A 13,721-nucleotide genomic window follows, 5' to 3' on the forward strand; every position below is an offset into this window, starting at 1 on the left:
CCAGGAGGTCACAGGTTCAAACTGTGGAAACAGCCTCTTGCAGAAATGCAGGGTAACACTGCGTACAATAGACCCGTGATTTGGCCCTACCCCGGACCCTACGCACAGCGAGAGCTTAGTGCACCGGGCTGCCCTTTATTTCCATTGTTCTTTAATGGAGCTGTTATGTACTTTTTTCCCTCATAATGGAGGTTAGTCTTCACTTGATCTGCTTGTTCACTACAATAACTAGTTCCATAGTGGCCTGGCTGAATCAGTAGCTACAACTACCAATTGTCTTGGAAGTTTAAAGAAGGCATGAAATGATGAGATTTTCAATTTTTTCTTAAAATTCAGCTGCTTGTCCATTTCCTTCTATATGGGTTTCCAAATAAAATATGCACTCTTGACATGGAAGTTTGAACTGTGTAATACAATACCCTCAGCACCATTTGATGTGAATTCATGTGATGCTTTTAGCATCACAATCTAAAGACAAAAGAATACTAATCCGGTTTTCTAAAAACAACGTGCTGGTTTTATGGTTTATTTTTATGAAAATTCTTTTGAAACAAATTTGGTTTGGGATACATTATAGAACAATTTAGAAAAAGATTTATCTGGAGAAATTTGTGGTTAGATTTTGTGAAAACTTAAGTTATTGTTATCTGGAAACATTTTGATTTAAATCCTAAAATTTGAATTTTTTACATGTGAACTTCTAGCATAACATGCTGAAAATTCATAATGTATTGGAGCTCCAACATAATATGCTGGAAGGCCATACACATGCACTCCAATCTCCAGTATATTATGCTGGAACTTTCCGTATGCTGGAGTTCCAACATAATATGCTGGAAGTTCATACACAAGTGCTCCAATCTCCGATATATTATACTGGAACTTTCCGTGTTGCAGCAAAATAGTGGCTACTTTTCAATGACTTTGCAAACACTCGCTATTTTTCAATTACCAGTCCGAAAACTGGCTAGTCCGTGCTACTTTGACAAAATTACTACTCACAAGCAGAGACTAAAGACAATATTCATTCCAACTCTGAAAGCCAACATCTCATCCACCCAAAGAAAAGTAGAAAATTCACCAACATTAAAGGTTGGTTCCGAAACAACACCAACTCTTAGTGTACTTAACATAAGACAAGCAATAGGATGTGCAAAATACATAGCAAGGAAAACTCATTCTGGAAATAGTAGTGCTTTTAAGACCTAATGGATCTTAAAATTTATCTACCTATATGAATCTTGGCGCTTTGGTTTGCTTTGAACAACAGCCTCAATCTTCTCCATCACAGCAGGTGTTAACATTGGAATGACATTGATAGCTTTCATGTTCTCTTCAATCTGGCATCAATGAATATTTAATGATTAATATGAAGAAGCAATCTATAACAAACAACTACGCTTTAATCCCAAGCAAGTTGTGGTCAGCTATCTCGCCCATTTAAGCCCTCTTGGCAATATTATAAAAACTTAGTTTCTCTAGCACAATGAAGAAGAAATTAGTAGAAGGAAATTGATTATAATCAGAGATTAGTAAGCTGATCATAATCCAGGGAGAGATGTCACCAACTTCGGATACTACCTTAAAGCACATACAGAGGTTACAAATTAAGAATTCTTCCTCTGCCAGCATATGATACAAAGTTAAGATTATGTTAATCAAAGTATTAGAAGTAGGCCTGGCAAGTGGGCCGGTCCAGGCCCGGGACCGGCCCAGGACCGCGGGCCAGACGGGCCAAACGGCTAAGCGGGCCAGGACCGTTTGGTCCGGTTTTAGCGGGCCTGGTCCGGTCTCGTGGGCCGGTCCTATGATTGGGCCCGTCAGGCCCCGGGACCGTTTGGCCCGCCAGGGCCCGGGATCGGACCGGCCCCTTAGCGGGCCCAACGGCTATTTTTTTTAAAAAAACGTTGGACTGTCAAAAATAGTAGCCATTTAACCCCTCAACTTTGTTTTAATCCCAAACTTTTTATAATTACACTTTTTCTCTATTTTCAACTATAAATACCCCATCATTATTTCATTTTTTCTTACAAAATCATCAATCTATCACAATCTCTCTAATTTACTTCTACTATTGCTTACTTTATTGTTACAATTTGTGAAACAATTGTGTAGTTGGTGAATTGAAGTCTTCAACAATAATCAATTTCCAACAAGTTGTTCGTCAATTCGGTAAACTCGTTCCAACTCTTAAGTTTTAATATTATAATTTTGTTTGTTTTATTTACTTTGCTTGATTAATTAAGATGGCTTATTCCTTAAAAAATATGTTTAGTAAAAATAAGGGAAAATCGAAGAGTGGTGAATCTAGTGGCCAATATGTTCCTCCTCCACTTCCCCCAGCTCCTCGACCCAAACATGTTACCCGTCCTACACCTCCTATTCTTGATAACGATAATAGTTGATTACAATTTACCGATAGTCAATTTTTCCATAATATAGCACCCGATGAACAATTAAACCATGAATATATGAATGCTCTATATGGTAATCCAACTATTGATGAAAATGATGATGAAGAAATAGATTTTGATGAAACGCAACCGGATGATGATACACCCACTAGTCCTGCTCCTGAAGTTAACCCAACTAATAATAATCTAGATGATCCCCCATCTGACCCTCCTATTAGTGCCCCTACTTTTTCTAGACAACCTCCTAAACGGGCAGAAACATCTCTTGTTTGGCAATTTTTTACTCAACTAAGAGAAAAAAATAGGGCTAAGTGTAAAACTTGTGGCAAAGAGTTAGTTTTTCAATATGTTGGAAGTCGGGGGAGGGGGGGTGACGGGAGTTTGACTAGACACATATTGCTACACCCTCAAGATAAAGCTAGATAATGCTTATCAAGTTGCATTAGATCATGCTAGACCAAATGTTCCAACTCCTTCTTCTTCTAGTTCTCAATCATCTAAAAGAACTGCGGGAGTAAGAGCACTTAGTGCTTGGGCAGGGTTCAGGGGTTCTCAAGGTTCTAGTACTAGTGATTTTTCACAACTAAATGAGCTTGAAGTTTATTTGTCACAGGGAATTGAGGAAGTGAATCCCGACGGCTCCTTTAATATTTTGGAATGGTGGAAGGACAAAGAAAAACACTTTCCGATTCTTTCAAGGATGGCCCTAGATATTTTAACTATTCAAGCTTCAACAGTGGCATCAGAGAGCGCTTTCAGTCAAGCAAGACTTCAACTCGGTGATTATAGAGCGTCTATGAGGGAGAGCTTGGAAAAATCAGTACTTTTCAGAGATTGGATCCGTTCGGAAAGAAGAAATTTTGGACTTGCTGAATCACAACCAGAGGTAGACGAAGCTTATGAAGAAATGCTAGCTGAACTTGCGGAGGATGATGCTTCGCCTGGAAGCGGTGATGAGCAAGCTTCATTTCCGCCACCACCAACGGAAATTCCTCCGAACCTTGAAGGATTTATCAAATTTGTAAGAGATACCATGTAAATTAATATGTAACTTGTATTTTAGCACATCTTGATTAGTTTCTTTTTCTTCTCAATGGTGGTATTAGCACCTTGTTGTGCTCATTCCATAGGGGGAGGAAGACTAAGAAAGATATTGCCATGATTTTTAATGCTATAATAAAAATATAACGCATTGATTTGAATATCTCTTTACAATATTTTTGTTCTTTTATATCTTAAGCTATACATATAGTATAGTATATATATATATATATATATATATATATATATATAAAAGCTTATATTTATACTATACTATAGTCTATACTATATATACATCTCATAAGATATAGGCGACAGTAGATTCAATAGAACCCATCAGAGACTGTCTAAAATTCAAATTTCTGGCATCTCTGAGAGCAGCCAAAAATGTCTCTGGTAACCCTTTAAGGGTTAAAGGCTTAAAAGCAATTTGAACCATACCAATATGCAAATAATTATACTGGTGTTTATAAACATCTACATCATGCTTGTTTAACAAACGAATAGTCTGTTCAGACGAATTTAAAGCTAAAGATTGCTCAGTTGTTTTAACAAGTTGTTTAGAAGAGAGTTTATCAAACCATCCATAATCATAGATTGTTCTAATAGGGACTTTAGGAATAGTCCATTTGTTTAACAAATCAAGGTTTTGAGGTATATCTACCTCTTCCAATCTAGTATTTTTCATACTAGTTTCTCCTAAATCCATATTTCAGAAACATATCTATGTCGAATATTTCATATCTATCTTATATATACCATGAAAGTACCTAGGCTCTGATACCATTTAACAGGATCAAGTGGCGGGCGGTAATCCGCCATGCCTTCTCAATTAAATTAAAACAGAAATCACCGTTTGACCGGGAACTGGACTTGTTTCACACCTCACATCTGGCTTTTATATGCCTGGAAGGTTTCCACCAGTTAAAGATTTCTATTTTAACATATTTGAGAATTCTTAATCTAGCTAATTCAGTACCCTTATATTTAAAGACTGGCGGTAATCCGCACAATCAGTAAGGATAAGAATTGAAATATACTTGAATTTTATATATAGTTTAATGACTGTATGGAAGGTTAAAAACCTTTACTCAAGCAAGGGGTCTGTCATAATATAATACATACTTTTATTGAGCCCATGTGTCTAGCAGTTCTAACCGTGAAAGAAGATGCCCTTTTAACTCCTTTATCGGGCTGAGGTTCACGGCTGGCTAGACGGAGCCACTAAGGCAAAGCCAATAAGAGTAGTGTTATATCAGACTGTACCAACCATCTTGACACCAAGTCAAAACTCTATATATAAAACTCATTTATATTTTAATAGATGCCGTCGCTTTCATAGTGTATATAGGAGAGAAGTTAGATACTCAACATAGATATGAAGTCTCTTAGCCGGACATCGTCACGGCCAGAGAGGAGAGACTAGAAGAAAATCTAAACTAAGAAAGACAGAAGTATGTACCTTGTGGCCAAGAAGCAAGGCCCTGAAGATGAAGAACTTAAAACTTTTATTTATTTGTTCTTCTATTACAATCTACAAACTAACTCTTTACTTACACTTAGAGAGAGAGAGAGAGGGAGTCTTGACGTCTGCCTCCTAAGAATGAACGAATGACTTCTATAAATAGAAAAAGAAAAGGAATCTATATATATACATAGTCTATTATTCATAAATTCTCTTATACCAATAGACTATGTATATATATAGATTCCTTTTCTTTTTCTATTTATAGAAGTCATTCGTTCATTCTTAGGAGGCAGACGTCAAGACTCCCTCTCTCTCTCTCTCTAAGTGTAAGTAAAGAGTTAGTTTGTAGATTGTAATAGAAGAACAAATAAATAAAAGTTTTAAGTTCTTCATCTTCAGGGCCTTGCTTCTTGGCCACAAGGTACATACTTCTGTCTTTCTTAGTTTAGATTTTCTTCTAGTCTCTCTTCTCTGACCGTGACGATGTCCGGCTAAGAGACTTCATATCTATGTTGAGTATCTAACTTCTCTCCTATATACACTATGAAAGCGACGGCATCTATTAAAATATAAATGAGTTTTATATATAGAGTTTTGACTTGGTGTCAAGATGGTTGGTACAGTCTGATATAACACTACTCTTGCCTTAGTGGCTCCGTCTAGCCAGCCGTGAACCTCAGCCCGATAAAGGAGTTAAAAGGCCATCTTCTTTCACGGTTAGAACTGCTAGACACATGGGCTCAATAAAAGTATGTATTATATTATGACAGACCCCTTGCTTGAGTAAAGGTTTTTAACCTTCCATACAATCATTAAACTATATATAAAATTCAAGTATATTTCAATTCTTATCCTTACTGATTGTGCGGATTACCGCCAGTCTTTAAATATAAGGATACTGAATTAGCTAGATTTAGAATTCTCAAATATGTTAAAATAGAAATCTTTAACTGGTGCAAACCTCCAGGCATATAAAAGCCAGATGTGAGGTGTGAAACAAGTCCAGTTCCTGGTCAAATGGTGATTTCTGTTTTAATTTAATTGAGAAGGCATGGCGGATTATATACTATAATATATATACATCTTACTATATATATATATATTATATATATCTTAAGATGTATACTATCGAATATGACTTATATACTATGTATATATAGTATTGTGTGTATATATAAGATGTATATATAGTATAGTGTGTGTGTGTATATATATATCTTAAGATGTATATATAGTATATCTTAAGATGTATACTATAGAATATGACTTATATACTATGTATATATAGTGTAGTGTGTGTGTGTGTGTGTGTATATATATATATATATATATATATCTTAAGATGTATATATAGTATATAAATCGAATATAGCTTATATATCTTAAGATGTATATATAGTATAGTATAGTATAGTATATATATATAAGCTTATATATATATATGTATATATACTATGTATATATATACATAGTTTATAAGTCATATTCGATAGTATACATCTTAAGATATACTATATATACATCTTACTATATATATATATATAGAGAGAGAGAGAGAGAGAGAGCTTATATATCTTAAGATGTATATATATCTTAAGATCTACTATACTATACTATATATATATATATAGTATATCTTAAGATGTATATATAGTATATTTTAAGATGTATACTATGTATATATAATATAGTATATATATATTTTAAGATGTATATATAGTACATAAATCGAATATAGCTTATATATCTTTATTACTATTTTTTTCTCTAACTTCTATAAAAAAAAAATTAAAAATAGAAAGTTTCTGTTGGGCCCATTTAGGCCCGTTTGGGCCCGGGACCGGCCCACTTAACCCGGGCCCGTTAGTTCGTGGTCCCGGTCCCGAGCCGGTTCGGGCAATAAGCCCGCGAAGCCCAGGACCGTTTAGGACCGGACCGCAAAGGACCGGCCCACTTAGGACCGGGCCCGGCCCACTTGCCACCCCTAATTAGAAGAGAACAATTCGAAGAGAAGATTGTATCGTTTTCTCCGTGGATGTCTCTAGAAATTATGTTAATCATTACAGATTAAGAGTAAAAACAAATCAATAAGAGAACTTATTTCAGAAAGCAAAGTAAGAGGACTTCCTTTTCTCCCTTTTAACTTGTTTTGGAGAGGGGGCATCAGGCCTGAATTCAGTTAATAAATATATACTAGAAAGTAGAAGCTATAAATTATGTTCAGAAAGGTTTAACAGACCAACATGATTAACTAAAAAGAAAGACAAACATGCAATAATTGGAAACTTTTGGTTAAAAACTATAAATATAAATGCAATACGCGGCATACAATAAATACTCTATATCATGCCATGTTCAAAATGCATGCTAAAAAGAATACAATTTTAAAATAAAAAAAAAAACTGTTCGAGATTGATATCAATACTTGAACTGAGTGCTAACAAAATTCAGGCCAAGACTAAAGAAAAAGAATCATTGTCTGAAAGGGAAAGCTCGGGGATAGCATAAATGGAAAACTAACGGACCTGATACTCTTTGGTGGCACCAGTAATAACGGATGAGACATTAGGATTTGCAGCACACCAGGCAATTGCCAGTTGAGGCAGAGGTACACCTAGTGACTCAGCAATTGGTTTCAATCCATCTACTTTCCTCAACACATCATCCACCAAAGATCTGTTGGCGAGATTCTGCAATGCATAAAATTTCTAGTCAAGTTTCTTGAATAGGAGTAGTTTAAAAAGCGAGTGACAATTGATAAAGAAAATGTTTACATAAATAACAAAGTATGCACATGCATACACATCAATACATGAAGTTTGGATATGTCCACAGAAGCATATATCTGATCTTATTTACAAGGAAAACTTTCACTTTCCACTATTGGACCTGTGGTTCCTCTATTTGGAATGCAACTCAAAAAATATTGAACCTCTTCTTACAAACACAACTCATGTCTAAGGGAAGCAAAAATTCCTTTTGGCACACATAAACCGTCCATTTTCATAATTGAAGATGCTGGTTAACAACCACAAGAACTAATTGCTTGATAGATCCTCGGATCATCTTAAATTTGGAGAACTTTAACTCTTTAACACCATCTTATTCATGGCAAGTAGTAGAACATGTTCATAATGTTCATAGAGGTGCATAAAAAAAAAAGGAATTATTACGATGCTAAGCTTGGTCTAATATTCGTACTAGCATCACTCTTCCTTAACTATATTTTTTCGCTGTCATTACATGTTAGTGATTAAAAACTGCAACTTATTTTTTTGAAAAGTAAACAAAGTGTTAATGAATTAGCACCTATGTGGGTGCCGAAATGTACAATGTGTGAGATTAAAAAAGATTTAAGTCCTACTGTTCCTGTAGAGTGTCGAGGAACTCAAAAAGACTATCAAGGTTGTACACGTTTTAAGTTAGTTCAAAAGGCAAATAAGTAGAAACATTTGTATTTGAGTGTATGTGAAGCTACTGTCATCCATTTAAAACGACTTTTGTTTCTTTCCATATTAGTTATTACCCATAGGATGTACGCTGGTATAGTGTGTTAGACAGCATTAGAAGTATTCTCAAAAAACAATTCTTCATCTTTATCCCCATCCAGCTAATAATAATAGCAACCGTTAGCTGTCCATACATGCTCCAATTAACATCAGAGAGGCAAAAAAATAGTTGTGATAATTGAGTAACCACTGGTCAGTGCAAAGAGAGGTGATTAATATCTTCTGAGTTGCTGGAGCAAAGATTTTTTTTATAATAGTTGCTGGATCAAAGATTAAATCTGTAGCACAAGCAAAGCCTCTTCTAAGCAGATTCGAATAAGTCGGGCAACCATTATTCACTTAGCTCTCCAGTCATGGTTGATTTACATTAAACTTTAATAATTCTTGCAAATCTCCTCTCTTTCTCAAAAAAAAAAAAAAAGGAAATTTAGTTCCCTTGGAAAACTTTCACCAATTATTGGAGTTACTCTTTATGAAGTTCTCTCCTCTTACGATTAAGGGGATTTCAACTTGCTGAGACCCAAACTCTTTTTTTTTTTTTGAGATGGTAATATATGGTATATTATTTAGGTTGGACTGAAACCATATTTACAAGTGAGTAGCCAAAAGAAAAAAACTTGGACCTCAGGCCTATTGAGACCCAAACTCTTTAATCAACTTTTGCAACTTGAGCTTCCTTTAAGTCTGACTACTCAACCAACTGCTCATAGAAATTTCTGCTTTAGTTATTTAGGAAGCTATGATCTAGGAACTACTGATGACCATCAGTACATATAAGAACATTAACTTAAAAGCCAATTAGAGTGGCAGCATACAGTTTCAATAAACAGGATTTTCTTGTAAAACTTTGAGGGTTTTACCTTGTAATTTTCCAGTGCAAATCGACTGTCGGCTGGAATGTTCCCTGCATTGTATTTTCCAGTCAGAACGCCTGAAGCAAGAGGACTCCATGTGGTAAGACCAATGCCGTAGTTGCTATACAGAGGGAGGTACTCAGATTCAACCTGCAACAATTCAATGAGGTCCATATTGTTAGACAAAAGACACATGACAAATTGTAAATACAGAGAACGACATTTTTGCAAAGTTAACATTGGAGCTACAGGCGGAGGCCAAATGCAATGAAATCTGACAATTCAGGTAGTGATCAGCATAAAAATGGCAAGCAACTAAGATTCTGGCAGCCAAATCACTCCAACAAAAGCAGCATAAATCAAAATCAGATCCTGATGAAGCATGAATGGACAACATCCTATAGCATACTTAGACAAGACGTTCACAGAAGTTTCTACAGCCAACAACATATTTTCTCTTCTCATACAACAAAGGGCAACGGATTTTGGCCATGTACAAATAGCAACATTCGACTTGCAACACCCTGAAAATCCTACACTGAAGCTGTCATGACAGGCGTGCAGCTGTAAAAGAATGCAGTTTTGCAATAAAATATTTGACTGTAGAGAGACCTAGATGATACAACAGCAACAACTAATACTATGCTCAGTACCAAACGAGTTGGGGTCACGGACCGTATTTCTTCATTAAAACTCAACTCAGGCCACTATTATACAAAATAAATTAAAAAGTAGTAGAAGTTGTATATATTTTTTACAGGTATACAAATCTCTGCTAGGGTTAAAAGAATCCTAGAAAGAAAAGATGGACTGAACCAAAAGACTCCTACAAAGCACAAAACTTAAAGTAAACGTACTAACATGACTAAAGACAACCCTCAACTAATTAGTATAGCCTATATAGAAATATCTATTATTTTACCTCAAACACCCAGTCGTGTATTATCACCATTAACCCACTCCTTCCATATTGCCTATATAGAAAACAAATCTCTTATTTTACCTCAAATACCCTGCCATGGATTATCACCATTAAGCCACTCCTTCCATATTTCACATTTCACTTGTCTGACTATCTTATATTGATTTCTGAACTCACTGACTCTAGATCCTAAATTCACATATGACAAAAAGAAATACTCCCTCTGTCCCAATTAATGTGACACTCATTTCTTTTTAATTAATCCCATAAAGAATGTCACATTTCCTTATTTAGAAATAATTTATCTTTAGAATTCCTACTTTTCCCTTAATAAATTGATTTACAATGACACAAATATCAATGATTTGTTTTAGATCACAAGTTTTAAAAATATTTCTTTCTTTCTTGAACTTCATGCCAAAACAATCCAAACTCAATTTTTCTGGCTCGAACTTATGTATACATATGAAAACACATAAGATCACATTTATTCTGAACTCAGTGACTCTACACATAAGATCACATTTATTTTGAACTCACAGACTCTACACATAAGATCACATTTATTCTGAACTCGCTGACTCTACACATAAGATCACATTTATTCTGAACTCAGTGACTCTACACATAAGATCACATTAATTCTGAACTCATAGACTCTACACATAAGATCACATTTATTCTAAACTGACTGAATCTTGAATTCGCATTTGACAAAAGGAAATACCAAAATTAGAGTCAAAAGATAATACCTTGTGCCTAGACAACAAGTTGTATTCAGGCTGTTCAACAATAGGACCCACAAGATCCAATCTTTGAGCAACACCCCAAGCTTCAGTAATCTGTTGAGCTGACCATTCACTTGTTCCCCAATAAAAAGCCCAACCTTTATCAATCACATAATTCATAGCCCTAACAGTTTCTTCAATAGGTGTACTAGCATCAGGCCTATGACAATAAATCAAATCCACATAATCCATATCCAGTCTTTTCAAACTAGCTTTCGTCCCCTCGATTATATGTTTTCTCGATAAACCCTTATCATTCGGACCCGATCCGCCCCAGAAAATCTTAGTAGATATAACAATATCTGATCTTTTCCAACCCAATTCACGAATTGCTTGCCCCATTATTTCTTCTGCTCTTCCATTAGCGTAAACCTCGGCATTGTCGAAGAAATTGACACCGTGGTCACGACATTTTTGTAAGAGGGATTTAGCTTCTTTGACGTCGAGTTGATTGCCGAAAGTGACCCATGCTCCGTATGAAAGTTGGGATACTTTTAGGCCTGATCTGCCTAAATTCTTGTACTGCATTTGCATTTTTTTCGTTTTTTGGGGAGGCAGATCAAGAAGAAAGAAAAGGAAATGAAGATTTGCTGTTTTAGGAGGAAGAAACAGAAGGAGATAGAAGTCAAAGAACAACGAGAATTTGGGAAGGAGTTGAAGTGTTGGAAATGGCTTATATTGTAGTAGTAGCTTAGCTGTATACACTCGGCAGAAATTAGAGGGATTTGTTGAGTGTGATGGGATCTACTGCGCTAAGCAGTGACCTTTCCTGTGATGTGATGCACTTTTCATAATTACTCAGTGTGACTTGTCATTTTATCTAACACATATTTTTTTGAATGATGTACTTTAATTTAATTTTAATTTTTTCTCCATAATTTATGTACGTAATCATAAAAATATTTTTGACTATTTTTTTTATTATACTTCATCCCTCCCATTTAACTATGTCTTTTAATTGTTTCTATCGATTAAAAAAAAGATCTAATACAACAAAAAGAAGATTGTACTTGTACATTATTTACCCGTAAAATGGTACGGTTGAATTTGTTCGTGGTTTTCAGATAAGTAAATTAATTTGATCCAAAAAATAACGAAATAATTGATGAAATAAAAAATACTCAGCCTTAAAATGTAGATGAAATGACAGAGCTGACAAGTTCGGGAACAGAATTTTCGGGCACGGTAATGATAAGATCAAAGAGCGAGAAAGAAAAATTGTATTAAAATTCTGTATAAAATGTAGTGTAAGTTAGCCAGAAAATTCATGTCCCTTATAATAATTATTGAGCTTATTATTTATAGCTATGAAAAAGTTACTAAAATCGTACCCTTCTTTAATGTCAATTATGATGAGCATTGATGAATACGTAACAGTGAACATAAATGCCAAATTCTCTGTAACGGGCTGTTGCTCTTAATGCTATAGAATATTCCTCATTAAAGGGCGCAAAGTATTCAATGTCTTCATAAACGTTATCTTTTCCGGTGACACACGGGATAACTGCGTCCGATTTTTCGTCCTCCCGGCTTAGGTTCCACGTGTCCCCTTCTTGGGTGGCCTCATGCCATAACATATTTTACCTAATACAGATAGTCCCCCTGCTTTCCGGTGACATAACTTTGTGTTACCTGTAAGTTGGTAGAAACACTCTTTTGGTGAGAATTACTATAATTCCTTTTGAAGGCCACTGACGGTTGATTAGACGCCTATCTCTCCGCATTTAATGCCCCGAACACGCGTCTTCCCATGATTTAGCACGCCTTTTTCCGGTTATCGAGGTAATCTTATCCAAGGATTTAGCCGCCAAAACCTTACTTATACGTATCAACTTCCCCCATTGTATTCCAATTTCCTTCATCTTATTTCGCCTACTGAGTCTTCATCTTCTTCAAAAAAAATCATTTCTCTTTTTCGATGGCTTCCTCCTCAAAATGTACTGGTTCTTCAAAAGGCAAAAATAAAACCGACGACTTTGTCGCTCCAACCGTAGACTCTATCATACCAAAAAGACTCAATACCGCAAAGAATTTTGAGGAGAAATTCCCTTCTGCTAACCCCCGTACATGGGTTGTTAGCAGGTACCCTTCTTTCGTTCGTCCTTCCAATATTCCCATTGTGAAGGAAGAATATAGTTGCCATGAATTGAATATCATCACTTCCGATCTATCAGAGCAAGTGACCCTTCCCAAGGAAGGTTTTACATACTTTTACACGTATCCCTTCACTTTGGGTGCATTTTCTTTGAGTGGAGAGTTTGATTCCATGATTGCAGAATTTTGCCTCTGATATCAAGTGTGTTTGGCACAGGTAAGTCCTTATGTGTAGAGGACAGTTACCTGCCTTCGACGTTTGTGCCAAGAAACTAGAGAAGAGCTAATATTAGCTCACATGATGAATCTCTACTCCCCCAAAATTTTTCGGAGGGGGGAGGGAGGGGTATGGGGGAGGGGTATGATAAATCTCTGCAAATGAGGTCACCATGCTTTGTTGACTAGCATGGATGATGATAGTGACCGCGGGTGGACGGAATGGTTCGCCGCGGGTGGACGGAATGGTTCGTCGCGGTTGCCACTAGCAGTATCATTCCAACAACAGCTTCATCCTTTTCGGCCGTTTGGAACCGCGCTCGTAAGATCTCTAATATTCCTTCTTTCATTAAATATTCTTCTATGGCCGTATTTTCATTCTTCGTATGTTTTAGCAACTCGATGGGTCCCACCG

General features: G+C 35.9%; 1 protein-coding gene across 1 annotated transcript; it reads right to left on the reverse strand.

Moving 5' to 3' along the window:
• Positions 1-1,007: 1,007 nt before the first annotated feature.
• On the reverse strand, positions 1,008-11,746 carry LOC104113544 (probable voltage-gated potassium channel subunit beta). Its single transcript, XM_070191529.1, has 4 exons — positions 10,961-11,746; positions 9,293-9,436; positions 7,449-7,613; positions 1,008-1,340 (listed from the first exon to the last, which is right to left on the reverse strand). The coding sequence occupies exons 1-4, from the start codon at positions 11,528-11,530 to the stop codon at positions 1,227-1,229; spliced, it is 993 nt and encodes a 330-aa protein (XP_070047630.1). The 5' UTR covers positions 11,531-11,746; the 3' UTR covers positions 1,008-1,226.
• Positions 11,747-13,721: the final 1,975 nt, after the last annotated feature.

The sequence above is a fragment of the Nicotiana tomentosiformis genome, chromosome 12 (genome assembly GCF_000390325.3).
Source record: "Nicotiana tomentosiformis chromosome 12, ASM39032v3, whole genome shotgun sequence".
Lineage (NCBI taxonomy): Eukaryota > Viridiplantae > Streptophyta > Magnoliopsida > Solanales > Solanaceae > Nicotiana > Nicotiana tomentosiformis.

Excerpts from the sequence above, each read along its gene's own strand:
- LOC104113544 (XM_070191529.1), bottom strand. The coding sequence starts at position 11,530 with ATGCAAATGCAGTACAAGAATTTAGGCAGATCAGGCCTAAAAGTATCC. Across the intron at positions 9,437-10,960 it reads ACTTGTTGTCTAGGCACAAG|GTTGAATCTGAGTACCTCCC; the intron begins GTATTATCTTTT and ends GAATTGTTGCAG. Across the intron at positions 1,341-7,448 it reads GTGCCACCAAAGAGTATCAG|ATTGAAGAGAACATGAAAGC; the intron begins GTCCGTTAGTTT and ends CATTGATGCCAG.